Raw genomic sequence first — 26,611 nt, forward strand, 5'->3', positions numbered from 1 at the left:
CTGTTTTTCCTAATAAAAAATCTGGAGGCTTTATAGCAAAATTTGTGCGACTGCAAGATGATCCTAAAGCAGTTCACTATTTTAGCGTGATTGGCCTGGTTACTTCCAGCTTCCAACATCCCAACATCCTGGGATATTCTGTGGAGTGAAGGATTTTTCCCTTGTAACTACTGAAACACCCAGTTGGTGCTCAGAATGAAGAGGAAAGATTAACGAACATGGATGCAGTCAAATCTGTTCTCTTGCTCAGAATGAACGCTACTGGCATCTTTCATCAGGCTGAACCCTGAGACTGAAAATGTTTACCAGGTACAAAAAAATGTTTGAATCGTCACAGCAGTGCACTTTGAGCAACTGCAGTAATAGAAAGACTACACCCAAAAACTTTGATGTGGAAAAGTGAAACATTGAGGTGTCCCAAGATGTTGCCATCACACTATGAGTAGCTCGTTAAACCTGAGAGAGAGAATTGCTTTAGGGGGAGGGTTGATATGGAAGAAATGTAGTGTAAGACTGCAGTCGAAAAACCTGTTTCACCCTGTAGCGTCACTTTTTACAATATAGGGGCTTTTAAGCTGAGGAGACGAACTAGTGCTCAGTTATTCATTTTTTCTCTGGTTCTGTCTTTTTTCCCAGAAACCTTGGTTTTATGACATCTGGCAAGCGTGGGTCAGCTACCCATATCAGGTGAGCTCTTTCGAACCACTGATCAACTTAGTATTCTTGCTACTTACCCTAGTAGAAGAAATAGTCTGCAGAAGTATCTCCTTCTCCACTACGCCCTTCCGGAGAAGGCCAGACTGAAACGTTGTGTTATAGACTCTAGCCCACAGCCAAATGCTGCTCAGAGCTCTGCTTTGGGCAGCTTATTCTGCAATTCAGACCTCCCAGCAAGTCGCCTTCCACCTAGGCCTGTGCGATGCGGCTAGTATTTGCTTCGGATTTGGCCGATTCAGGGGACAGTGATTCAATTCGGTGATTCGAATCGCTGTCCCGAATCAATTCGGCCAAATCTGATTCGGAGATTCAGCTGCTGCTGAATCTCCAAATTGCCCAGGCCCATTCCTCACTCGCTCTCTCAGCCCCGGCAATGGCTGTCCTACCCGCCCCAGCTCCTGGCACTTTGGGTAAAAAAAAAGCTCTGACTCACCAGGTACTGCTGGGTGTGGGGGGCAGTGATCCTTGCTGCCCCCACTGCCCTGTGCTCTATGGGGGGCTCTGCTATGAGCCCCCTGATTTCTAACCCCCGCTCTCCCAGTCCCCCAGCTCCGCCCTTTAAAAAAAAATAGCCCTGACTCACCAGCTGATGTGCAGCGGGGGGGATGATTCCTGCTGCCACGTGGTGTGGGGCAATGGGGGGCTCTGCATGAGCCCCTAGAAGCCGTGAGACCGCTGCAGGAGTCGCGCGGGGGAGGGGGGGAAGGGTTGTTTTTTGTTTTTGTTTTTTTCTTTTTCTTAAAGGGCCAGGAGCTGGGATGAGCAGGGTAGCCATGGGGCGGGGGGGCTGGGAGAGCAGGTGGGGGTCAGGGAGCTTGTAACAGAGCCCTCCATGCAGTGTGGGGCAGCAGGGATTGCCCCCCACCCCCCCACCCGGCAGCACCACCTGGTGAGTAGGGGCTTTTTTTTTTTTTAAAGGGTCGGGAGCTGGGGCCAGGCAGGGCAGGGCAGCCATGTGGGGGGCTGGGGGAGCAGGTGGGGGTTGGGGAGGAGGGCTGGGGGAACAGGCAGGAGATGGGGCCTGGTAGGGGTCCCTCCATGGTCCCCTCCCCCGCCCCCTACTTACCAGCAGGAGTCCAGGTCCAGCTCCCTGCTGCAACAGGCGGGGACTGCCCGAATCACTGAAGCTTTCCGAATCTTCTCCAAATAGATTCAGAGATCTTTAAATTGATTTGGACCTTTTAATTGGTCCCCTGATTCTATTCGGATTCAGAGATTCAGCCACCAGACTGGTCGGAATCTCCTCTGAATCGAATTGGCACCCGAAGCTTTGCACAGCCCTACTCCCATCCCACCTCTTTCACCATGCCAGTTGTCTACAAGATTCCAACGTGTAACAATGAAGTCCCAGGCAAACCCCATCCTGCCCATAACTTTTCCTGATCACCGTGTCTGAACTTCTCTCCAGTTTCTCTCTCCTTTCAGAGAGAAAAGACTTCGGGTTTTTTCTGGGTTCTTGCAATAACAATCCCTTTCCAGTAAACTCCAATAAATAAATAAAAATAAAGCCTCGGCTATGGTATCTGCTGCCTACCTCTGGCTACAGTTACTAGTCCCTCCTGCACAAGCCTTCAGGCTCCTCTTAATTTCTGGCAGTGTTATCACTCACTGGCCTATTTCCCTGGACCTTTTACCCCTCCTTTTCAAAGAGGAGAGAAGGCCAAAGCCTACCCATTGCTTACAACTAAGCTCTATCCTTAATTGGGATTCTCCCATCTGAACTTTTTCAGTCCCTTTTTAAAGGGGATTTGGACTGTCTTCAGGTAAGCATGTGAACAAGGTGATCCAAGCAGGAGCAATCTCGGGAACAACTGGGTGTTTAGGCTCCCATTAACTTCTCCCCAGCCCTTTTGCGGTTTGTTTCACCTTTTGGCTGCATGCCTAAGATTTTAATATAAATTAAGCTGCTTAAGATTCAGTTATGAGGTTCATGGCTGCAGTGAAATATTACACTGAAATGTTAATAAAAATAACAGACTTCATTTATTTCCATAGGTTTGTGAGAAAATGCTGGTGACCTTTGCAAACGAAGGGGTGCATCTATGCATGCAATTAACACACAGCAATAAACTCCAGTGCAGTTCATGCCAGAGTTTATTGCTCCTGTGCATACCGCTTTAACGTGTGCCCGGGACCGCAGCATGTTGAGCCAGGGCAGAGCAGCCTCAGCTGGCAGGGGGCCCCAGGAATCGACCTGCCAGCCCAGGGCTGCTCTGCCTTGGCACAACATGCTGCGGAGGGGCTGGCTGGGGCACAAGGACTTCAACATGGGGCCAGCCAGCAGGCAGCCCCCACACTGAAGCACCCTTGTGCCCCAGCCAGTGGCATCAGCATCTGCATGTGCGTTGCTGCAGAGTAAATAACTCCATGGTAGGGTGGTACTTGTGTTTCCAAGTACTAACCTACAGTGGAGGTAATTAGTTGGCTCCATCCTAATAGCACTGTCCGTGTAGATGCTGAGATATTTACTGTGGAGCTAATTAGGTAACTGCAGTAAACATCTCGTGCAGATGGGCCCAAGGTGAGATAAAAGGTAGGCCAGATGTTTCTGGTAGGCCAGCGGAAGGGGTGAAGGAGTATAATTGAGGTAAAACTCTCAGTTCCTTCAAAGCTTGAAAGATTTGACTTGCAGGCTGTTTCATACTTCAAGGAAGGACAGAGAAGAAATTCAGGCTCTTGTGGAGAGCAGTAGTAGTTTAAGAACTAAAGTCATTTTGCTTTGCCACTTACCTTTTGCTGTGTGCTCTAGAGTAATAATGGCTATTTTCTTCTTTGTAGTCCTTGCTGCCATCCCAGTATTGGTACTATATGGCCGAGATAAGTTTTTACTGTTCGCTGTTGTGTACCCTTGGTATAGACAACAAAAGAAAGGCAAGTATTTATGATTGTGAGCTATAATCTCTGGTTCTTTTAGGATTTCAGTGCCTTCAGTGAAGGAAAAGCACTGTACTGGGTGCTAAAAGCAGTTGGTGCCAAAAGCAGTTGGGTGCTAAAGTAGTCAGAGCTTAATCCTTCACCTTGGAAACTTTATTGAAAGTAACAGGCAGTTGATGGGCTCGCCCCATCCACCTCCTCCACTCTGATGGGGTGTGTGTGTGTGTGTGTGTGTGTGTGTGTGTGTGGGGGGGGGGGGGTGTATGTGCGTGTGCGCGCGCGCGTGTGTGTGTGTTTGGGGGTGGGAATAACCACAATAATCTGCAGGTACAGCTTGAAATAAATCTCATCTCTCTAATATTCTGTGTGCATCCATAGCTAGGCTCTTGCACCTGTTTCTTTATGGGTGTTTATAGCAAGGAGCATCTCTCTCCCCTATATTAAACCCGTGCTTATGGAAGTAGAGAGATAATGATATAAATTGTGCACATATGGTCTGAAATCAGAATCTTGGTCCTTTTGCTTCAAAACTGCTCCTCAAGCTCAGGAAAATCTCCCCTACCTGCTAACGAGTGGCCCTACCATCTCTCCATGGGTCAACCACGAGAGGGCAGCATCGCTCCATTGCTTGCACTCGCAAAACAAGTCCATTATAGGCCCACACGCTCCCCGTGTGACCTCCAGCCTTGCAGCCACAGCCCTGTTTTCTTTTTTTAAATGTCTGTTTTGACAGGAGAGGGGTGGATGCATTTGTTGTTGTTTTGCTCCTAAGTCGTGCGTCTTTATTTGATTAATAGGATTTTATGGCCCATGTCGTTCACCATCTGGCTGCCATTGGTTTGATGGGCTGCTCATGGTGTGGCAATTACGTTCGTATTGGGACGCTGGTGATGTTCGTGCACGATGTTGCAGACTTCTGGCTCGAGGTAAGTGTACACTTACTGTGCATTGCCCAGGCTGTATTCAGTAAGGGGGGTTTTCAGAAATCTTTGCTGTCGTCTCTGCAGATTCCCTTTCTATCAGAATCCAGAGGAGACCTGTTTTCATAAATTCATAGACTAGGCATCATCTCATCTGCCATCTTGTCAGGGAATTATTTAGACGTATGAAAATGGATGAGAAGAGAAGTTCTATAGTATGAACCTGGCACTAGAAATTCAGCGTGTCCCTTGCTTAGCATTTGCTTTTTGGGTTTTTTTGTGGGCCATTTGGAGTGACAAGCAAACTGCAAGAGCTTTAGTCTAGCTTGGCATTCAAGAGCATAGGTCCAGGCTCCTTTCGCTGCTTCAGCATTTGCAGCTGAGGAAGGCTGAACCTTAAAGCCCTGTCCATGTGGCTCGCCCTGCTGAGCATGTTGTACAAGAGGAAGCTCCTCCTAGAGCACAGTTGCATGCAAAGTGGGTCTTACCTCCATGGACTCTCTCTGGGTTTACACTGTTGTGACTGAGATCTGAATGCAGCATTCGAAGCTTTGTCCATGATGGGAATAGTCATGATTCAGTCCTGAGTGGTTAACAGCTGATGCTGCTCTATCAGTGTTGTTTCCTGAGTGTAGAGAATGAGCAGTCTACGGCTGCTTGTACACGCCACAGGGGTTTACTTCGGTTTAATTCTCCCTACATTGAAGCAGTGGGTTTTTTTTTTTTAAAATACCGCTTCAATTTAGGAAGAATAAACCGTAGTAAACCCCTGTGGTGCGTACACAAGGGTCAGACCCGATCCTTACCTGCCTCTCCAGTGGCGGTGGAGGAGGGCAAACTGCCAGCAGACCGAATGATCTCTGAGCTGCGGGGGTCCAGTACTTCCTTCCACAGCAGTGGCAGCACCCACCCTCGGGCCCCTGGCCCAGGTGGCCCCAGGGGCACCGCAACCCGCAAAGGGAAGCACCTGCCCCCCCCCGCAGCTGTGGAGGAAAGCGCTGGGCCCCCGTACAACTCAGGCAGGCAGGCTCTGGGGAGAGAGAGAAAAAGATAAGGCTCACTGCTTTTTTTTCCCCCTTCAGTGGAGCCTGCCTGCACGGGCTGCTACCAGGCTGCCTGCATGGGCTGCCTGGACAGCCCATGAGCTGCATGGGGCCCGGTGCTTCCCGCCACAGCTGTAAGGTAGCAAACTAAAACACCTCAGAGGTGTTTTATTTTGCTACATCTCAAAGTCATTTAACATGCAATACACTGCTGACAGTGTAAACAGCAATGCCACTGAAGTGGTGCAAAAGGGCATTTAAGCCACTTGGAAGGCCAACCTTGTGGCGTGTACAAAGGCCATATAGAGTTTAGTCACAACCGGTGATGACTGCAGTGTGATGACCACTGCACTGGCCACCCCTGCAAAGATTGAGCCAGGCATTTCCAGGGCTAAAAACATGAAAGGGTAATGGAAACCAGTTCTCTGTGGATTACATTAGCTGCCTTCCCTCTGCCTCTGAGGGGGCAGCACTGGTGCAGCCATGCCAAATGCTGGCTAATCATGAGCAACTTCGGAATGATCCTGAGGGCATGGGCATACAGACAAGTTACCATGAGATACCCTAGAATAGAAACAAATAGCACCATTCCTCTGTAGTAACTGCCAGGACGCACACTCTTTTGTTGTGTTAAGTGCAAGGCAGCTTATCCCTCGAGGAAAGTGGGATAAGCTTGCGTTTCCCCCAGGGCAAATGTGTGCACAGAGGCAGTTATCACAGGATCACAACTTAGCTTACCTCATCTTACTTTTTTTCTCATGCCCATAGCTGGATTGTGCAGGTGAGGCCCACAGCTCTTCTGTTATCTTTCTCTGCAGCCTCTTTGAACCTGTTGCAAGTCTAAGGAAAGGAATTCTTGGACTATATTGTGAACCACTAACTTTGTTTCCTAATCAGAGAGTTGTTTTTTAGGTCTTTGACACAAATTCCTTTCTTTGAGATGAAAGGAGCTACATAGACACAGATAATATTTTGTTCCCATTTTATTTAAATGATATTAAAATAGTTGGTATGTTTGTCTGGAGCGGGGAGGGGGAGTTATCTCTAATCTAGATGTCAGCCACACTTATGAGAATGTAAAGAGGAACTATTTCAAAAGCTTGAGATTTGTTTTATATGTGGGGTTGATTTTTGTTTTCAATTTAGGCAGCCAAAATGTTTAATTATGCCCGGTGGGAGAGAACCTGCAATGTCCTCTTCATCATGTTTTCTGTGATCTTTTTTGTCACACGAATCATCCTTTTCCCCTTTTGGTAAGTAATACTTGTTTCAGTTGCACTTCTCAGGTCATTCTCTTTCCACCAAAAAGTTGGTTGAAGTTTGAATAAAAAATAGGAAGGAACCCACTATTATATGGATTCAGGAGCCAACTATTATTACTACAGTATGATTAGCCAGTTAGATATTTGGTAAGATAAAAATAGTGATTGATTTTTGTTGTTTAAATCATAATTTTTAGCTTCACTCTTTAAAATTATACCCAATGCAATCTAAATAATGACCATCTGAGTGAAGGCCTAGAGTTACTTAAAGATGTTATAATAATTTAAATGTAACATTATTTAGAAGCATGTATTTTCTGCTGAAAAGTTAGTGTGTCAGAACAAGGTGGGGTTGCTGTCACTTGGGCATTTTGGTGATATCTCTTGTTTGGACCAAGTGTATAGATGGGAAAGATTTTTAGAAAAGCTTTTGGCATGAGGCTATAACAACCCTACTATACAAAACCCCACATACGGAAATAATAGAACATTTCTAAACCTTTTCAAACCATTTTGATTCAAAGCTAAAATTCCTTGGCTCCTAAGCTGTCTTTTAATAGCAAGATGCATATATCAGTAGAGCTGAGATCTGTTGATGAAATTCCTAGTCTCTTCAGAGTTTTTTTGTATGTTCAGGAAATAGCCAGGTGATTTAGCTAACTGACTTGGAATGAAAGATTATAAATAGTACAGATGGTACTTGGAGTGTGTACCTCGTTTCATAGCAATACTATTTGTTTTTCAGGATCCTGCGTGCTACAATTGTTCTCCCCCTTTACTACTCCACAACTCCAGTCATAGCATATTTCCTCTTCAATGGACAGCTACTGGTCCTGCAGGGCCTACATCTTTACTGGGGCAGCTTAATTCTCAACATATTGAAAAAATTCTTTTTCGTAGACGTAAGTAGTCTTGGTATATGCCAAAATGTGTGTGAAAATCCTAAAACTGCACTGTATCTTTGACAAATTTACACTTTGATCCTTACATTTTCCTTGAGCTCTTAGAGCCACGCTTGTTTGGTACCAAAAAAGAAAAAAACCCACCAAAAAACCTGAAGGCTTTCAATTGTTCTGTGCACCCACAAGCTCCCGCTGTAATATTATGGCCAGATTTTAATAAGAATTTGGGATCATCCAGTGCTGTGCTCTTGGGGAAACTAGTGGCTTATTATGCTGTAATAATGGAAACTAAGATGCACCTTAGCGCAGCTTAGTGAATGTTGGACCTTACGGTGCAGTTTGGTGAATATTGGACACCTAGGAAACAATTGTCACTTGGCCTACAAAGTGGACTGGGCTGGTACTGCAAAGACTGAGAGGAAAGGTGAGGAATGGGAAAGAAGGTGATTAGGACCAGTCAACCTGGACTCAATAAGGGCAGTCATGCCTGACCAACCTGATTGCCTTCTATGGCAAAATGACTGGCTCTGTGGATGCAAGGACAGCATGGGATGTGATATACTTTGACTTTAGTAAGGCTTTGATATAGTCTCCCATAATGTTCTTGCAAGCAATCCGAGGAAATACAGGCTGAATGAATGGACTAAGGGGGATAGAAAACTGGTAGTGTCATCAGGCTCAAATCCGACTTAATGTCTAGTTGGCAGCTGGTATCAAGTGGAGTGCCCCAGTGGTTGGTCCTAGGGCAGGTTTTGTTCGATATCTTCATTAACAATTTGGAAGATGGGATGGTGTGCACTCTCAGGAAGTTTGCAGATGACACCAAGCTAGGAGTAGTCGAGATGCTGGAGGGTAGTGCTGGCATTTGGAGAGACCTCGACAAATTAGAGAATTGGACCAAAACAAATCTCACGAAGTTTGGTGAGGACAAGTACACAGTTCTGCTCTTAGGACAAAGCAATCTCATGCACTGGTATGGGCTGGAAACCAACTGGCTAAGCAGCAGCTCTGCAAAAAAGGACCTGGGGATACAATGGACAATAAGCTGAATATGAGCCAGCTGTGTGTCCTTGTTGCAGAGAAGACTAATCACTTCTGTTGATCTTTGGGCAACACTCCTACTAATGCAGCCCAGTATGCTGTTAGTCTCCTCTTTTCAGCATTGGCGAGGCCACATCTGGAGTATTGTGTCCAGAGTTGGACCCCCCACTACAGAAAGGATGTGGACAAATTGGAGTCCAGCAAAGGGCAAAAAAAATGGTTCAGGGGCTGGGGCACATGACTTCTGAGGAGAGGCTGAGGGACCTGTGCTTATTCAGTCTGGAGAAGAAGACTGAGGATTTAATAGCAGCCTTCAACTACCTGAAGGGGGACGGAGCCAGACTGCATTCAGTGGTAACAGATGACAGAGCAATGGTCTCAAGTTGCAACAAGGGGAGTTGAAGTTAGATATTAGGAAAAACTCTCACAAGGAGGGTAGGAAAGCACTGGAACAGGTTACCCGGAGAAGTTGTATAATGTCCGTCCTTGGAGGTTTTTAAGACGTGGCTAGACAAAGCCTTGGCTGGGACGATCTAGTTGGGGATGGTCCCGCTTTGAACAGGAGGTTGGACTAGATGACCTCGTGTGGGCCCTTCCAACCCTAATTTTTGTGATTTAATGAATCAAATCCTTACAGGTGATACTGAGAGATAAGAAAGCTAGTGACAAAGAACATAATCATAACAGTCGAACTGCTCGTGATGGTAAACAAGTTCTGCTGTTTCCTCAGACATTTCCTCTTTCTCTACTTACAGTTTTTAATATTTGGGGTGCACCGATACAGATTTTCTTGGCCGATAGCAGTGGCCATTTATTAACCAGCCATATGGGCTAATACCAATCCAATAGTTGATTTACAGGAATGCAGCCTGGCAGCGTGGAGAGCAGCTCCCTGTCACCAATGCACGTGGCATTTATTGATGCCATTATCAGCTACACTGGCCAAAAAACAGTCAGTTGCCAATAATGTTAATTTTCCTTTTACTAGGGCAGATCTGATATGCAACCAATATATGCACCTCTATTTTAATATCCTTCCTTAAGAGAGACAGATAAACCAGTAATGTATATTCTGCTATTAATATATTTCAGCTCCAGAGCCACAGAATGAGTGTGTAATGGTAATGATTGAATGCGGCAGTTCATTGATTCGTACACTTCTGAAATGAAATAGTGAAGCCTCCTGTAGTCAAGATGTTCCCTTGGGCCTCTCCCAATTCAAAACCCACATTTTATCTTACCTGTGACAAAGATTTTAGTTGTATAGTGCATTGAAACCCTTTGGACATTACCTTCTGTCTGGGAGTTTCGTTCTAGAGTTCACAGTGAATGACGGTCACCACTAGGCAGATGACCAGCATGAGTCCAGTGAGCCATATAAAATTATAAACTACCTCGCCTGCATATGGGAGATTCCTGTCTGAAACAACTGCAGAGACTTCTTTGTTAATAGCCAACTTCTTTTTAAATGCCTTATGCAGCAGTATTTCCAGGTGGACTGTTATAAACAGTGCAATGTATTCAGAGTAGCTTAATTAAGGGGAGCACAATCAGCATTTTGCAAAAAGGACTTCAAAGAACGGCTCCTGTGGTATTTGACCTGGTAATTTACAGAAACTGCCTTTAACGTTTTGGAAGTTTAGAGGAAGCTCATGCTGCAGTCTTGAAAATATTGTTTCTTCTAAGGATCGAAACTAGGAAACTGAAAAGGCCACTGAATTCAGTTGTCTCAAGCTGTTAATGGTGCAGATTATTTTAGGAGAGTGGGAATATCTCGTTCCATTTTATATTGTTGTTGTTTGTCTGAGAATAAAAAAGGACAATTATGACAACTTACACCCAGAAATAGCTAGCCAAAACCTCAGTACACACAACATTGGCTTTCCTTTGGCGTGAACCCCATCATTTTCTATAATGACCTGATCCTCTGCCCACTGACCTTGATGGAAAGATTTCTATTTGAGTCAGGCTCCAATAGCTATTCTGGATATTGGCATTATGTAAACAAGGGAAGAATAAAGTACCTTCCCTAGAAACTTCTCATTGCTGACAAATAGGCATGTATCCTGTCCTGACGTCCAACTTCATTCATAGATATCATGTCTATCATTTTGGTCTGGCATATGGAGAACTCTCCATAACCAACCAGCACAAACATTTCCTACAAACAGCCAGTGTCATAGATTCATAGATTCATAGATGTTAGGGTCGGAAGGGACCTCAATAGATCATCGAGTCCGACCCCCTGCATAAGCAGGAAAGAGTGCTGGGTCTAGATGACCCCAGCTAGATGCTCATCTAACCTCTTCTTGAAGACCCCCAGGGTAGGGGACAGCACCACCTCCCTTGGGAGCCCGTTCCAGACCTTGGCCACTCGAACTGTGAAGAAGTTCTTCCTAATGTCCAGTCTAAATCTGCTCTCTGCTAGCTTGTGGCCATTGTTTCTTGTAACCCCCGGGGGCGCCTTGGTGAATAAATCCTCACCAATTCCCTTCTGTGCCCCCGTGATGAACTTATAGGCAGCCACAAGGTCGCCTCTCAACCTTCTCTTGCGGAGGCTGAAAAGGTCCAGTTTCTCTAGTCTCTCCTCGTAGGGCTTGGTCTGCAGGCCCTTGACCATACGAGTTGCCCTTCTCTGGACCCTCTCCAGGTTATCCGCATCCTTCTTGAAGTGTGGCGCCCAGAATTGCACGCAGTACTCCAACTGCGGTCTGACCAGCGCCCTATAGAGGGGAAGTATCACCTCCTTGGACCTATTTGTCATGCATCTGCTGATGCACGATAAAGTGCCATTGGCTTTTCTGATGGCTTCGTCACACTGCCGGCTCATGTTCATCTTGGAGTCCACTAGGACTCCAAGATCCCTTTCCACCTCTGTGCCACCCAGCAGGTGATTCCCTAGGCTGTAGGTGTGTTGGACATTTTTCTTCCCTAGGTGCAGCACTTTGCATTTCTCCTTGTTGAACTGCATCCTGTTGTTTTCTGCCCACTTGTCCAACCTATCCAGGTCATGTTGCAGTAGCTGATTCAATTGCAGTCTAGTTTTCATATTCCTCTATTTCTGTATCATGCAATATTGAACAAGAACAGTATGTAGTCACTAGACCTTGCTCCCATATGCCAGCTCTGTTTGCTCTGAGATTGCCAGTTAACTGATCCAAAGGGATTGCTAAGAGATCCCATAATTGATTCAGTTTATTGGCAGGACGGAGGATCCAAAGTTGTTTGCTCGTGGTAGGTCTTTACCATGTGTCATATGGCACTATTGTTCATTCCTAAATGATGGCAGGTGGCCCACAGACTGGGTCTATTTGTGGTTTCTCTCTCCCTCCTCCTACACTGATGTTTAGATTTCCTTCGTAGTTTTTAGCAAGGGCAAGGTTGGAGGGAATTTTAAGAACATTTTTTCACGTATTTTTTTTTTTTTTTTTTATTGTATCGAAAACCCGAGTATCTTTCACTTTTAGTGGCTCCTCTGTCTCGCTAGCTGGGCAGTCGTTCCTGGTTGGGTTTGCAAACCGTGGTGTTTCTCCTGATCTCTCTTACCAAGCAGTGATTGCTGGTTCTGTACTGAGTGATGCCTTGCCTTTGGTTTCTGTGACTTACTAAGAGGACAGTCTGAGAGAGGGCAGTACTTTCTGAGGTCTGTTTAAGGTCATGCTTCTTAACATGCTAGCTTGCTTGTGCAGCCTAATCTCTGAGCCAGTTCTGCCAGCAATGCTGTTCTGGCGGCCTCCGCCCCCAAAGCTCCTCTGCACCAGAAGAAACCTACTTCCGTCAGCAAAATTACTCGCCCCTTGCCAATGGAGTAAGGAGCCCCCTGGCTAGCAGAAGGTGCTTGGAGACATTCCTCCCACAGCTTCCTGGTGGTAGCTCCTATCTACTGCTGCAACTTCTGCCACCAGAGGCAGGTAAGTGTGAACAAAGCCTTGGTTATGGGTAGGGCTCCTTCGTCCCTCTTTCCCCTTGTCTGAGAATGCTGATCCAGTACGGCGAGATGTCAGTTGAACTGCATTTTTGGGGTAGATGAGCTCAATTTAAAAAAAATGGATCATAAACAAGCGAGGAAAATGCGGCACTTCAACCGGCAGGATTGAAATATGAAAACAGATTGGACTGGTTGTTTCTGTACGATTGGACCAACAACCTCAATATGGAAAGCCCCCCTCTAAGTCCTGTTTTCTCCTCTTTATGTAGGATACAGATGCGCGCACACAGATAATGATAACAATATGTTACTTGGTTAAATGTCCTCGTAGCTAGAGGAACTAATAAATAGAGCGTAAGGAGCTTGTGAAATTCTGAGTCTGCTTTGAAGTCTGCAGCGGAGGTAGATCTCGGCATTAATCAGCAAAACAAGGAGTATAAATGGAAGCAAATGTTTAATACAGAAAGATGCAGAAAACAAATTCCTTGCAAATCACAAACTTGTAGATGTCTGGAATGGGATTCTGCACAAAACGTGTTTATAGATAGCTAAACATGGGCTGTAACAAATGCAGAGTTGAGTTTGCCACCGTACAGCCCTGAACGTTCTGCGTTTGTTATATGCAGGGGTTGAAACAGTGCTCTGTGCCTTTTTTCACCCAGCTGTTTTCTCCTGAAATCAAAGAGAGAACTTCTCCTCCTCTTCCTCAGCTGGGTAAGCAGTTCCCCATCTTTCCTGACTGGTGCCATGAGTGCGCTACAACCACATGCTCAGAAACCGCAATGGCAGTGCAGGTATCCATATAGTACATAGTGCAGTCCCCCAGGCTTTCCAGGAGATACGTCTTTGTAGGGGACAGAACTGGTCTAGTCCAAGATAAATGACCTTGAGTTAGTCATCAATAAGACATGGAAAGGCATCAAGCTTGCATTCTCAGCATGGACTTTTGATTCCTTATACAGCGCTGTGAAAAAGTTGTTTCCAATTCCATTTTTCCAGTGGTAGCAGCAGCAGTCTTGGTCCTTTTCAGCATGGATGACTTCAGCTGGCTTGTATGTGGAGCCTGTTTTCCATAGCGGTGGCAAACTTGGCTGTGAAGTCAGCCTGCACGTCCAGAGCCGTAAAGCTGGATTTTAAAAGAATGGTGCTTTCAAGACAGCATTTTTATACCAATGTATTTATTACACACATACTCCATGCAAAGACTGGTTGCTGCTTCAGTGGAATACCAGTAAACCGTTACCCTCATTTTAGGTTTTGTTCCTGAGCCCAGGACTAAGGGAATTCATTCAGAAAACAGCCCATTTTGGACATTTGTTCTTGAAACAACTGTTCACTGCTTTGAATGAAAAAACAAAGTCCCTTTTGAATTGGGAGGAAGACATTGGTATTATTTAACGACACAGAGCCGCATCAGCTGCCAGAGTGCTCAGCACAGCCGGGTTGTGAGGCAGTTGTTTTGCAGGTCCTGTGCCATGAGTCAGTGGAACAGCAGTGAAAATTTCTAGTAGCTAACCTGTCGCCACCTCCAAGGAGCAAAGGATCTACCTGGAAGATGGCATAGAGTGCACCCTCAGCAGGTCTGCAGATGACACCAAGCCAGAGGGAGTAGTAGATATGCTGGAAGTTGGGCTAGGATTCAGAGACCTTGACAAATCAGAGGACTGGACCAAAAGAAATCCCATGAAATTTGGTAAGGACAAGCGCAAAGTCCTACGCTTAGGACGGAATAATCCCATTCACTGGTACTGGCTGGGCAGCAGCTCTGCAGAAAAGGACCTGGAGGTTGCAGTGGACAATAAGTTGAATATGAGCTAGCAGTGTGTCCTTGTTGCAGAGAAGGCTAACAGCATCCTGGGCTGCATTCGTAGGTGTGTTGCCCAAAGATCAATGGAAATGATTCTTCCCCCCTCTTCACCACTGGTGAGGCCACATCTGGAGTCCTGTACCCAGTTTTGGCCCCCACTACAGAAAGGATGTGGACAAATTGGAGAGAGTCCAGCAGAGGGCAACAAAAATGGTTGGGGGGCTGGAGGGCATGACTTAGCAAGACTGACTAAATAAATCAGTTTGGAGAACAGAAGACTGAGGGGGGATTTAATAGCAAACCTTCAACTGTCTGGAGGGTGTTTCCAAAGAAGACAAAGCTAGACTAGGGTGGCAGATGACAGAACAAGGAGCAATGGGCTCAAGTTGCAGCAAAGGAAGTTTAGGTTAGATATTAGGAAAAACTTTCTTAACTAGGAGGGTAGTAAAACACTGGAACAGGCTACCCAGAGAGGTTGTAGAATCTCCATCCTTGAAGGTTTTTAAGACCTGGCTAGAGAAAGCTTTGGGTGGGATGATTTAGTTGGGGCTCATCCTGCTTTGAGGACTGGATGACCTCCTGAGGTCCCTTCCAACCCTCATTTTCTATGATTCTGCTTAGGTCCTTGTACCCCCCCCCTCCCCATATCATAGTATCTGAAAAGCTCACTGTTTTATTTTTATATATATATATATATATATATATATATATATATATATATATATATATATATATATATATATATATATAATACACACACCCCCTCGTGACACTCTGAGGGTAGTGCTTTTACAAATAGTCTCTCCATTGCTCATGTTCCTAAGTGATTTGCCAAGGGGCATTTGTGAAGCCTGGTGTGGGACAAAGAACCCACACCAGGTCCTCTGAGTCTCCAGCAAGTGCCCTAACCACTGAGCCGTACTACTTTTGGCATCAGTCTGTATATACCTGTCTGAGCAAGTCCTGTGGTCCCAGCAAGCCCTCTGAGGTGGTGGCCCAGTGAGCACTAGAAGCCCCAGCAGCTGGTCTGCATCACCCCGGGACCCTTGGGGGAGGAGGAATCCCAGAGGCCAGTTCAGCAGTGCTTACAAGCTGTTCTGTTGCAGCCTGACCGGTCTGGTGCATATCTCGTATCTCTCATTCCTATGGGTGAGAACTGAATTGAGCAGAACAGTTGCATTTCTTGCACACTTTATTTTTGTTCTAGATTAGGTATCTAAATAAGACAAAATTGGATCGGGCCCCTTTCTCACTTGGCTGCTGTGCCACTATTTGAGCATGGAAACGACTCCTCACCTGAATACAAGCCTGAAGGGTAGCCCCATAACCATCTTTCTTGGGTCACTTCTGCATGGGGGAAAAAACCCTCATTTATCCAGCACTATTTCTTTTCAACTTAGGTCAGGGAATTGAAATGAGGAGCTGCTGCCTGCCATCTTGATGGCCAAGGACTTGTTGCTAGGAAGCAGAGTGTGTTTCTGTAATGCTGTCCAAATTACATGGTTAAATTACCCACTTATATCAGGTTTCAAGCACCACTGAAACATGTCTAGTCATCATGTCTGCACATATGAGAATATTTTGGGCAAATTGAAAAAACATATGGAGAAGTATGTACATATGCATTGACTTAAAATATCTCTTCTGGAAAGTCCCGGGGAGATTAAACATTTTATTTCCAGGGTCAGAAAGAGAGAGCGAGTGACAGCAACTTACAGCCACGTTATTATGGCAAATTAAGATGTAAAGTATATTTTAAAACCATTGCACAGTGTGTTTGGGTCTTGAGACAATAGTGCTTTAAAGCTTGAACAAAACACATTGCTTGCAGACCCTGGGTAGGGAATCCAGGTGACTCAGCTGGCTTTAAAAGGCCTTATACAAATCTCCTCAGAGCAGAAGACCACCAAGAGAGCCTTTCCATTTTCTTCAATGGGCTGCAGATCAGGTCCTTAATGTAATAGAAAAATGGCCTCTTGTCGCTCCCTTTATTTCCAAAGTGTTGTGTACGAGCCTTGCAAAGAGCTTTATCCAGATTGGGGTTCACAGTGGCCACTCTTCCCTTTTGGTCCTTGTTGGCACGTAAAGCATACTGTGCTAATAGGTGTGCCAGGGGTTTTCAGAGCTGTATCTCGCATATGGAAGTTGGCCTTTAAAACCTGCCATATGACTCCCATAACTAAATTGCACTACTGCCACATTTGCAGTGTTCCCTTGATGTCCTGAATCAGTGGGAGGTTATATTTGTCTCTGCTATTTGAAGCTGGAGCATCTTGAGCCATACCCTTTCTCGGTGCTTGCTCATGCATCACCCAGCCAAAAATCCCGTGGGAACAGTGGAAGTGATCGCACTCTTGCAAGAGTGTCTGGGCATGGCTTCAGTTAAGAAATCAATACGTCAGAGTTGAAATGAGGGTTGTGAAATACTTGCTAGGATAACTCCACCCCAAACTGTGCTTGCACTTTGCCCTCCGTATTTTTTTTGTCAGCTTTACACACTTCTAGTACCAGGGTAACTTGGTCAGTTAGTTGCGGGGTGGGGGGAGGTGAGAGTTTTCTATTTTTAACCAATACACTGATACTTGTATAACCCCATAGCATGGATGTAAAGGTTGGGGAGTGGTGTCTGCCCTGCCTATGGGCTGAAGTAGAGGAAAGCACTTTAGCAACACCTGGAATGCTTGCTCCTCGTGTCCTGTGCTGAAATGGATGTAATGGAGCTGCATTGGAGTGGTGCTGGACTCCTGCCAATAAGTCAGTGGTTCTCAAGCTTTTTTTAACTCGAGGCTCCCTCCATAGCTCTTTCTGACTTTAGCAGAGCCCTGGCTTAGACCTGATGCAGTACTGTCTCAGCTTAACTATTTTATGAGATAAACCTAATGCTAGCAGGAGCCCACCCCTGAATCAGATCAACCTAATGCAGTAGTGGGGGTGCAGCAGCCCGGAGATAAAACCATAGATCAGTGGACCTCACCTGGCGCCCTCTCCAAACTGCCATTGCCACGGCCAGACAGAACTGCCTCCTGCACCTCCTGTTTGCAGGAGGCACATGTGGATCCAGCCTGGGAAGCAGCAGTGGCAGGGTGGGATGTCTCTGGCTGTGTTAGGTTTACCAGACAAGCCCTTGAAAGGGTCTCATGGCACCCCAGGGTGCTGTGGCTCCCCGATTTGAGAACCACTGTGATAAGCTTACTGTTTCCACAGACCCCTCGACATGCTACAGGTGTCATGCAATTAACTGGTTAATTGCACAATTGGCTTAAAACCAGATGCACTTGCCAAGTAGTTATCACACAAAAAAAAAAGAAGCTCCAACCAGCTAGAAAGTTAGACCTCAAACTGACTAACTACCTTTATAGCTAGTTGCTATCAAGCTTTAATTTGCATGTGTAGCAGGGGCTCCCCTGAGGTTGGGAGCACCATCAGTTGATGGCGCTCTCAGACACATTGGTGCGCAGGGCCCAGCATGGAGCCTCCGAACCCTGAAGATCGCAGCTGCTGCGAGAGCCCCCTCCCTGCTTCCTCCTGCCCAGCATCGGGCTCCCTCTGCACTGCCAATAAGGCATGATTGGAGCTAACGTGTGATTGTGAGGATTACACATTGGATCCAATTGCAGCTTTACCTGCACGTGTAAAAGGAGCCCGTGATTCACCATCCTACGTGATTCTTCTTTCTTTATGGATAATAAGATAGGCCGGTAACCTGAATTACCACTGGTGGGATTGTATACTGATAGAGTACAGGAGGTTGAACTTTGGTTTGTGGCTAAGGCCTTATCCTGTAAACCCTTCAGGGCACAGACCCCCCTGCCCTTCTTATTCTGTCTCTTGTTTTGTTCTGCTTTTTCTTTAAAGGATGCCCAATGGTTATGCTTACCAACAATTTGTCGAGATGTAGTAGGCTCTTATTTTATTTTATTTTATTTTTTTCTTTTCTTTTCATCTGCTTTTTTCTTCCATTAAGTTATGGCAAAAGTGAATCTTTACAGAATCACTAACACCTTGTGAAGATGTGAACTGTCTTTTAGAGAGCACTTGAGAATAGTCCCTTTTTGCTTCCAGTAGCCTTCTTTGGTCATATTCAGACTGACTGTATGCAGATCCATCTGGACTCCTGGCCTACTACCTTTTGCCTGCCGCACATCTGAAATGCATCCTTACAATTTATTCTGCTTCTTTTTTTATTACGAGACATTTTAGTGAAAAGAACCTTTTATTTCTGTGGAACACTTAATTTCAGTTCATTGTAGGTAGGTAGGTAGGTTTTTTTTTTTTGGTTGTTGTTTTTTTAAATGTCAGAATTTTCCACAAAATAAAAATGCTGGTTTTTTGTTTTTTTTATCAACTCTTATTCTTTGCAAGGGTGAAATGGCACTGTTCAAGTGAAGTTCACAGAGCTGCATAGTTCATAGAGCTGTCTATTATACATAGACAAGAATTTGGTCCATGGTTTGTAAAAAGAGTTGTCTCTCTCTCTCAAATATTGTTAGATTCAGAGATGCTGTTTAAAAAGAGAGTTATTGTTTTCTGTGCCATCAGCTTTTCAGCTGCAGTAGATCTCAAGTGAAATAGGTTTTTGTCTTCTTTGCATAGACAAAATAGGTTGGTTTATGTTTAAATACAATGAGGCTGGTTAGCCTTGTGACTTTTTTGCAATCAGAGTATTGGCGCTAACATAATTGACCTATAATAGATTTGAATTTTGCCTTGCTATAATTAAGTCCTATTTAAAGTAATAATTTATTTTGAAGGATAATGACCATCTGGATTAGCTACAGTGTCGTGAACCTGTTGACTCAGGAGGTTCGCTGGACATTTTAAGGATTGCTTTCTGAATGCGCAAGGATGAGCATTCACTGATATTGGGTTTAGAATTTGGAGTTCTCGTGGAAGAAGGCTACGCAGGAGCAGAGATCTGAGTGGGATTAGCAGCATTTCCCTTTTATTATTGTAAAATGGGTGTGGAGAAGTAAGGTTTGTCAGTTATTAACAGATGGATCTTTTATTTCCAAATCAGGGTGCTTTATTAAGAGAACAAGATCAGATGAGAGTTTTCCTTTGTTAGGGAGGAAGGCCAGACTTCAGGTATGAGTCAGCTCCACTTTACCTGGGAACTTTCCAAACCCATTCACAGAGAGAGCCTTTGGGACATTAGCTTTTTTTCTTTACAGTGTGGAGATGGAAGCTAGCTAGCCAGTCACAAAAAGCATGGCTTGCACACCCCAGTCATGGGAAATCAGTACCTAAATTAATTCCTGCTGAGCTTTATTTTCCCTCCCTTTTAGCCTACCTGTGTATTTCCCAATCTGCTACAGCAATCCAGCTAACCCTCAAAACCTAGCTATATGTCTCGCTTTCTCCTGGGATTGCAGTATTGCCAACTCATGACTTTTGGCGTTGTTCTTAAAGTCTACGCTGTGGGAATGCAAAAACCTTAGCTCTTTCTTTTATCTCTCTATATAAATATAGATAAAAGAAAGAGCTAAGTTCTTCGCATTCCCAAAGCATGGACTTTAAGAAAAATGCCAAAAATCATGATTTGACAACACTGGGATGCAAAATTTATCTGCAAAGGAGACAGTCAGAGGAACATGTAAAGAAATGGCTTGCTGGCCAGTAGGTAGAATAAAAGGCATGAGAGAGAGAGATGGGGGCCTCTTACACACACTAGGTAGGTCTGCTGTCATTCCTTTATTAGGGTTGGGAGCCAAAACAGGAGCCGAGTTGATTCCCCGGTGCTTGCTGTGGCTTGGGGAAGGGAAGGTCTGTTATTACTTCACCTGTTTTATGAATCAGTAAGAAAGAGCCTCAAGTGCCCACCCAGAGCCAGCCGTAGGGAAAATGGGCAAACTTGTTTCTTGGGCGAACTTGTACTTTGCTGCCTCCCCTTCCCCACCACGTAGGCAGCACTGCTGCAGCTAGAGGCAACCAGGTAGGGTTGCAGGTCTCGATTCAATGGGGAAGCAGAGTGGCATGGTGCGCCAGGCAGGTAGGCACCCATACCGTCTGGTCTGTCTCCTCCTGAGCAGTGGCTGGAGGCAGGGGGTAGGCTGGGCACCGTTTCTCCAGCCTGGGGCAGGGATCGGCTGGGCCGGGGGAGAACACTGCCATGGGTGCAGGCTGCTCGTGTGTGTGTGTGTGTGTGTGTGTGTGTGTGTGTGTGTGTGTGTGTGTGTGTGACCCCCCTGACCACAGCACCTTGGGCAGTTGCCCACATTGCCCACCCCTAAGGCCAGCTCTTTGCTCACCCACATGATTGCCAGGAATTTCATAGAATCATAGAAAATTTAGGATTGGAAGGGACCTCAGGAGGTCACATCTAGTCCAACCCCCTGCTCAAAGCAAGACCGTCTCCAACTAGATCATCCCAGTCAAAGCTTTATCCAGCCAGGTTTTGAAAACCTCCAAGGATGGCAATTCCACCACCTCTCTGGGTAACCTGTTCCAGTATTTTACTACTCTCTTTTAATTCTTTCTAATATCTAACCTAAACTTCCCTTGCTGCAACTTAAGCCCATTGCTCCTTGTTCTGTCATCTGTCACCACTGAGAACAGCCCAGCTCCATCCTCTTTAGAACCCCGCTTCAGGTAGTGAAGGCTACTATTATGTCCCCCCCTCAGTCTCCACTTCTCTAAACTAAATAAGCCCAGTTCCCTCAACCTTTCCTCAGAAGCCATGTCCTCCAGCCCCCTCACTATTTTTGTTGCCCTCACCAGAGATGTGGCCTCACCAGTGCTGAAGAGAAGGGAATAATCACTTCCCCTGATCTTCGGGCAGCACTCCTACCAATGCAGCCTAGTATGCCGTTAGCCTTCTCCGCAGCAAGGACACACTGCTGGCTTATATCCATCTTATTGTCCACTGTCACCCCCAGGTCCTTTTCTGCAGAGCTGCTGCCCAGCCAGTCGCCCCCCGAGATTCGCTGTGCACCCGCTGGAAGCACCAGCCGCGAAACCAGAAATGCACTTCCAGTTTTGCTGTTGGTGGTTCCACGCTAGGTGATCAGCCATGGGGGGGGCCCCCCACCCCATCAGTGATAGGCCACTGGGGATCCCCCCCTCACCCCCTGTCAACGATCTGGTGCTCCCCTCCAGACTCGGGAGGCACTAGTCGCCCATAAGGTCATTGATGAAGTCATTGAACAAAACCGGCCCCAGCACCAAGCCCTGGGGCACTCCACCTGATACCGGCTGCCAACTAGACATCAAGCCATTGATTACTACCCTCAGCCCGATGCTCCAGCCAGTTTTCTATCCCCCCCCCCCCCCCCCCTTACAACCCATTCATTCAGCCCATACTTCCTTAGCTTGCCTGGGAAAATGTGGGAGATCATACTAAAAGCCTTGCTAAAATCTAGGTATATCACAACCACAGAGCCAGTTGTCATATCGCAGAAGGCAATCAGGTTGGTCGGGCATGACTTGCCCTTGATGAATCCATGCTGACTTTTCCTAATCACCTCCTTCTCCTCCAAGTGCTTAGAAATAGATTGAGGACCTGCTCCATGGTTTTTCCAGGGACTGAGGTGAGGCTGACTGGTCTGTAGTTCCCTGGATCCTCCTTTTTTCCTTTCTTAAACATGGGCACTATGTTTGCCCTTTTCCAGTTATCCGGGACTTCTCCTGATCACCACGAGTTGCAAAGATGATGGCCAATGGCTCTGCAATCTCATCAGCCAACTCCCTCAGCAACCATGGGTGCATCCCATCTGGCCCCATGGACTTTTGTGTGTCCAGGTTTTCTAAATGGTCCCTAACCTGTTCTTTCACCACTGTTGGCTGCTTCCCTCCTCCCCAAACTGTGCTGCCTGGTGCGGTAGTCTGGGGGCTGACTTTGCCTGTGAGGACTGAGGTGAAGAAGGCATTGAGCACTTCAGCCTTTTCTGCATCCTTTGTCACAAAAGGACATCCATTCGGTAAGGGACAGATCCAGAAGGGGTGCAGTGGCACGGCTGCACCCCCCTTCCCCCCCCCCCCACATTTTTGGATTGGACCACACTACAGCAGCCTCCAGGGATTTTTTTTAAGTCCCTAAGGCAGGTAAAAATGCCACCCTCACCCACTTCCCCTCTGTGTTCAGAAGCACATCTTAGAAGCATAGAAAATGAGGGTTGGAAGCGACCTCAGGAAGTCGCATCTAGTCCAAGCCCCTCCTCAAAGCAGAAGCATCCCCAACTAGATCATCCCAGCCAAGGCTTTGTCTAGCTGGGTCTTAAAAACTTCCAAGGGTAGAGCTTCCACCACCTCTCTGGGTAGCCTGTTGCAGTGCTTCACCACCCTCCTAGTGAGAGAGTTTTCTCCTAATATCCAACCTCGATTTCCCTGGCTGCAAATTGAGACCATTTCCCCTTGTTCTGTCAAATCTTTTCTTTCCCAGGGGTGGGGGAAGCACCAGAGATGCTTCTGTCCACCTCAGGCAGGCTGGATGGGGACAGTGGCAGCACGGATGGGCAGGCAGGTTCCTCTTCCCCATGTCTGCTGGACCCAAGTCTTCCAGATTCATTGCCCCCTGCATTGAACTCTTTCCTCAAAGCTTCCCCTTGTCCTTCTACCCCATAGCACAAGACAGCTCTTTTGATAATTCCCTAATCTAAAAGAATTCTCTTTAGGGTAAAATTGCCAACCCAGATTAGGGACAGATTTTGATCAAACATTTCATTTTCCAATTCCATGATTTGCCTGTCTTCCCTGCCCCCCACAGAAATTGCTTGTGCTTTCATCCTCGCTGGCAGTTGTTCTGGCTGCTCTTGTTAGGTACTTGTTATTTAGTCTTTTTGTAGACTATCTATGAAATGGTCTGCTCACTAGAGATCATATATATCATATACGAATTCCAGTACATATTAAATGCTAATTAGGCAAAACCTTTCATATCAAATTATAGCCATCTTTTTAAATTCTTCAGTTTATAATTGGAAGAAAAAAAAAGGAAGGCATTTGGAGTTGTACGTTTTCCAGTTCACAGCAGAGGTTATTCGCATTTTTTTTTTTTTTTTCAAGTGGATTCCCATCATGGCTGTGTTCTGTTAAACGGAATGAAAAACAATCTGATGAGCACTAGTACATTTAATTTAATTTTAAATTAGGAAAAATTCTTTTTTGCATCTCTTATTTAAACCAGAGAAGAATTATTTCCATGGGCAGGATTGAGAAGTAAATGTAATGTTATGTAACTCCTGCTGCATGGAAAAAAGGGCAGGAAATGAGCTGACCCCTCCACCTAGACACTAGTCTGGTGACTTGCCCCAGCAGGCTCAGACCTTTAAGCAAGTGTACTAAACTTCTCCTTAACGTGCAGGATTTATGCTTTGCATACATAGGATTTTTGTCAATATTTGTTGCTGACAACTGGTCACGATGGGGGAGCTACTGGTGCAGTGCAGGGTCTGATTGTAAATGAGGCTGTGTTATCAGATGCTGGAGTACATATTGTATAATGAGATGTGGTCCTTTCTGGATGGAGGGGAAATACTTTCAATGAGACTTGCGCAACCCATGGTCCTTAGGTAGTTTTGAAAAATCCTTCCTAGAACGCTTGAGTGATTAGAAAAATATATAGATATAGTAGATCTCACAAGTAGGATCATAGAAATGTAGAATCATAGAAATACTGGTACTAATGGGGTAGAAGCGGACGTTCATCTGTAATATCACATTTTTGTCTCCTACAGTGAATCTTCTGCTGGAAGATGCAGATATTTCCCTCCCTAACTTTGTATCTCTTGTGGGTTTTAGAGTGGTGTTTCTGCTTTGGATAATCAGTAGGGGTGTGCAAAGGGGGCCCTGTTCGATTTGGATTTGGCCCAAATCGGGGGACAGTGATTTGATTAGTTGATTCACACCACTGTCCCTGATGTGATTCGGCCAAATCCAAATCTGAAGATTTGATGCTGATTCAGCAAATCAATGATTCAGACATAGACGCAGATTTAAATGTTTTCTCTACATACCTTGAGGTACCAGCGTGGCTCATGAATGCTGCGATGCTGGGGCAGATGGAGAGTCCCACAGGAGCACGGGGTGGGGGGCCCTTCGCCTGCTTGGCAGTGAACCCAGAAGTGGATCAAAAGTACTTCCAGTCCACTTCTGGGTCTGCTGGGGGATGCTTCTCCTCCCCTCCCGCACCCCTTTGGCTCGGCAATTGCCTATGGGTGGACCCCGGGTGACCCCCAGACGCCGGAGGCACCAGTTGCCGAGATGGAGGGGTGCAGGGGAGCCCCCTGTGCACTCTCCAGCAAACCTGGAAGTGGACTGGGATTGCTTTCTCCACTTCTGGGTCTGCAGCTGAGTGCACTGGGGAGCCCCCCATGCTTCTGTAGGACACTCCATCCTCCCTAGCATCACAGCATTCATGAGCCACCTGCTACCTAGAGGTATATAGAAAAAACTGTGTCTATGTCCAAATCTATCCAAATCGATTTGGAGAGTTCCAATTTGATTCGGGGAGATTAAAGGGTCCTCTGATTTGATTTGGCCACCAAATCAGGCCAAATCTCTGCCAAATCGAATCGGGGACTGAAGTTTCACACAGCCCTAATAATCGGTACAAAACTTAGAGCCATGCTAAAATGCATGTGGTCCAGAGACTGATAAGGCATAGATATGTTAAGTCCCTTGTATTAATTAGGAAAGCTGCTCACTGTATCCATGTTATTTAATGTAGCATGTCTGTAACCAGAGGTGTTCTCAGTATAGTCCACAGGCCAGCCCTGTGTGACCTTGAGTTATCCTTATCATTGATACAGGCCATATAACTAGCAGAGAGGTCACTGCTCTGAATGGGCTGAGCTGTATGTTGATCAACATGGTTCTTGTCTCATCTCGAGAAGAAATATGTGGTGGGACCTGTGATCTCTGCCGGCTCATCATCAAAGATGAGGGCAATTGAATTATAGCATTGCACCTAAGTTGTGAAGGATACAATACAACGGTGGCTTTTGCAAATGTATTCATGTTTTGTGGGCACCTTGGGCAGGGGGACAATTCTTTAATTACATCTGTCTTCCTTCCATGTGTTTTTAAAAAAACAAAGCCTTTCTATGAAACCAGAACTATAAACTTCCAAAAAATGCATATAGTAAAAACACATTTTTCATGAAAATAAGTAGATACCTCACAGATCTCTTCTTCAGCAATCCCTCGCAGTTGAGGATGATTTGCCTTCCATGATTGTCTTATCTGTGTGTCCGAAGATGGCTGATGAGTCCTATCCAGGATCGACAGACTCTACGGCAGCTCGGACATGTGTTTGTGTGGAGCGGGCGGTACTGGATTCATGACCTGGTCTGTGAAACGCTGTTCCTGCTGCTCCCGTTTTTCCATCTCCTGTTGTTCTTTTGAGGTTTCAAAGTAGTGCAGCAGACTCTCCCTCCATTTGGGGCAGCCCTGAGTTAATAGTCTCCCACGGGTTGCATTTTTGTAAGATGGCCTTGAGGACATCCCCGAAGCACTTTTTCCTGCCCTTCTCTTGAGCATATGCCTTGGGCATCACAGAGTTAGGCTAGTGAATATTAATACTAGGGCTTTGCAAATAATATTAATAACCAGCAATACTGTTTCATGTACCCAACTCAACTACAGTGCTGTACATAGTGAAGTAAAGAAAGCATACATGCCTCATAATCGCTCTTGTATCTAAGGAAGCATTCCTAATGAGGACTAAAAGTGCATGTTCTGATAAAGGTTCATAACATTGAACCCTTTGGCTTAGTGTAAGTTTTGTCCCAGGGTAAAAAAAAGTTCACTTTGCAAAACAGCATCAAATGCTTATTATATTGTTCTTTGTTTCTTTGCCAAGTGTGGATTTAAAATTGGAATAATTCAAAAAGCAGTGGGACATTATGACTCATTCAGTACCTCCTGGGCTTTTGACATTATCGTAAAGCTACATACACTTGAGTGCAAGGTTAAGTTAGTGGATTTCGGCAACAGAACTTGCAGACTTTATTGAAACCACAGAGTACCTGATTAACTGTAAACGATGATTTGGTTCTTCTGCGCAACCAAGCAATATAGTTCCAGTTCCAGATGTGTTATGCAGAGCGGTAAAACAAGTGATAGTTGGTAAAGTATCACTTGAAGTTAAATCTAGGGCTTAATGTTAGAATGACACTTAAA

At 45.6% G+C, this 26,611-nt stretch overlaps 1 protein-coding gene across 1 annotated transcript in view; it reads left to right on the forward strand.

Moving 5' to 3' along the window:
• Positions 1-26,611, forward strand: part of CERS3 (ceramide synthase 3) — a 75,566-nt gene that overhangs the window by 34,106 nt on the left and 14,849 nt on the right. The window contains exons 6-10 of the mRNA XM_019477750.2: positions 637-687; positions 3,496-3,588; positions 4,389-4,517; positions 6,701-6,807; positions 7,562-7,718. Of these exons, the coding sequence (XP_019333295.1) occupies positions 637-687; positions 3,496-3,588; positions 4,389-4,517; positions 6,701-6,807; positions 7,562-7,718 (537 nt within the window). The remainder of the gene's footprint in view (positions 1-636; positions 688-3,495; positions 3,589-4,388; positions 4,518-6,700; positions 6,808-7,561; positions 7,719-26,611) is intronic.

Source organism: Alligator mississippiensis, chromosome 11 (genome assembly GCF_030867095.1).
Source record: "Alligator mississippiensis isolate rAllMis1 chromosome 11, rAllMis1, whole genome shotgun sequence".
NCBI lineage: Eukaryota > Metazoa > Chordata > Crocodylia > Alligatoridae > Alligator > Alligator mississippiensis.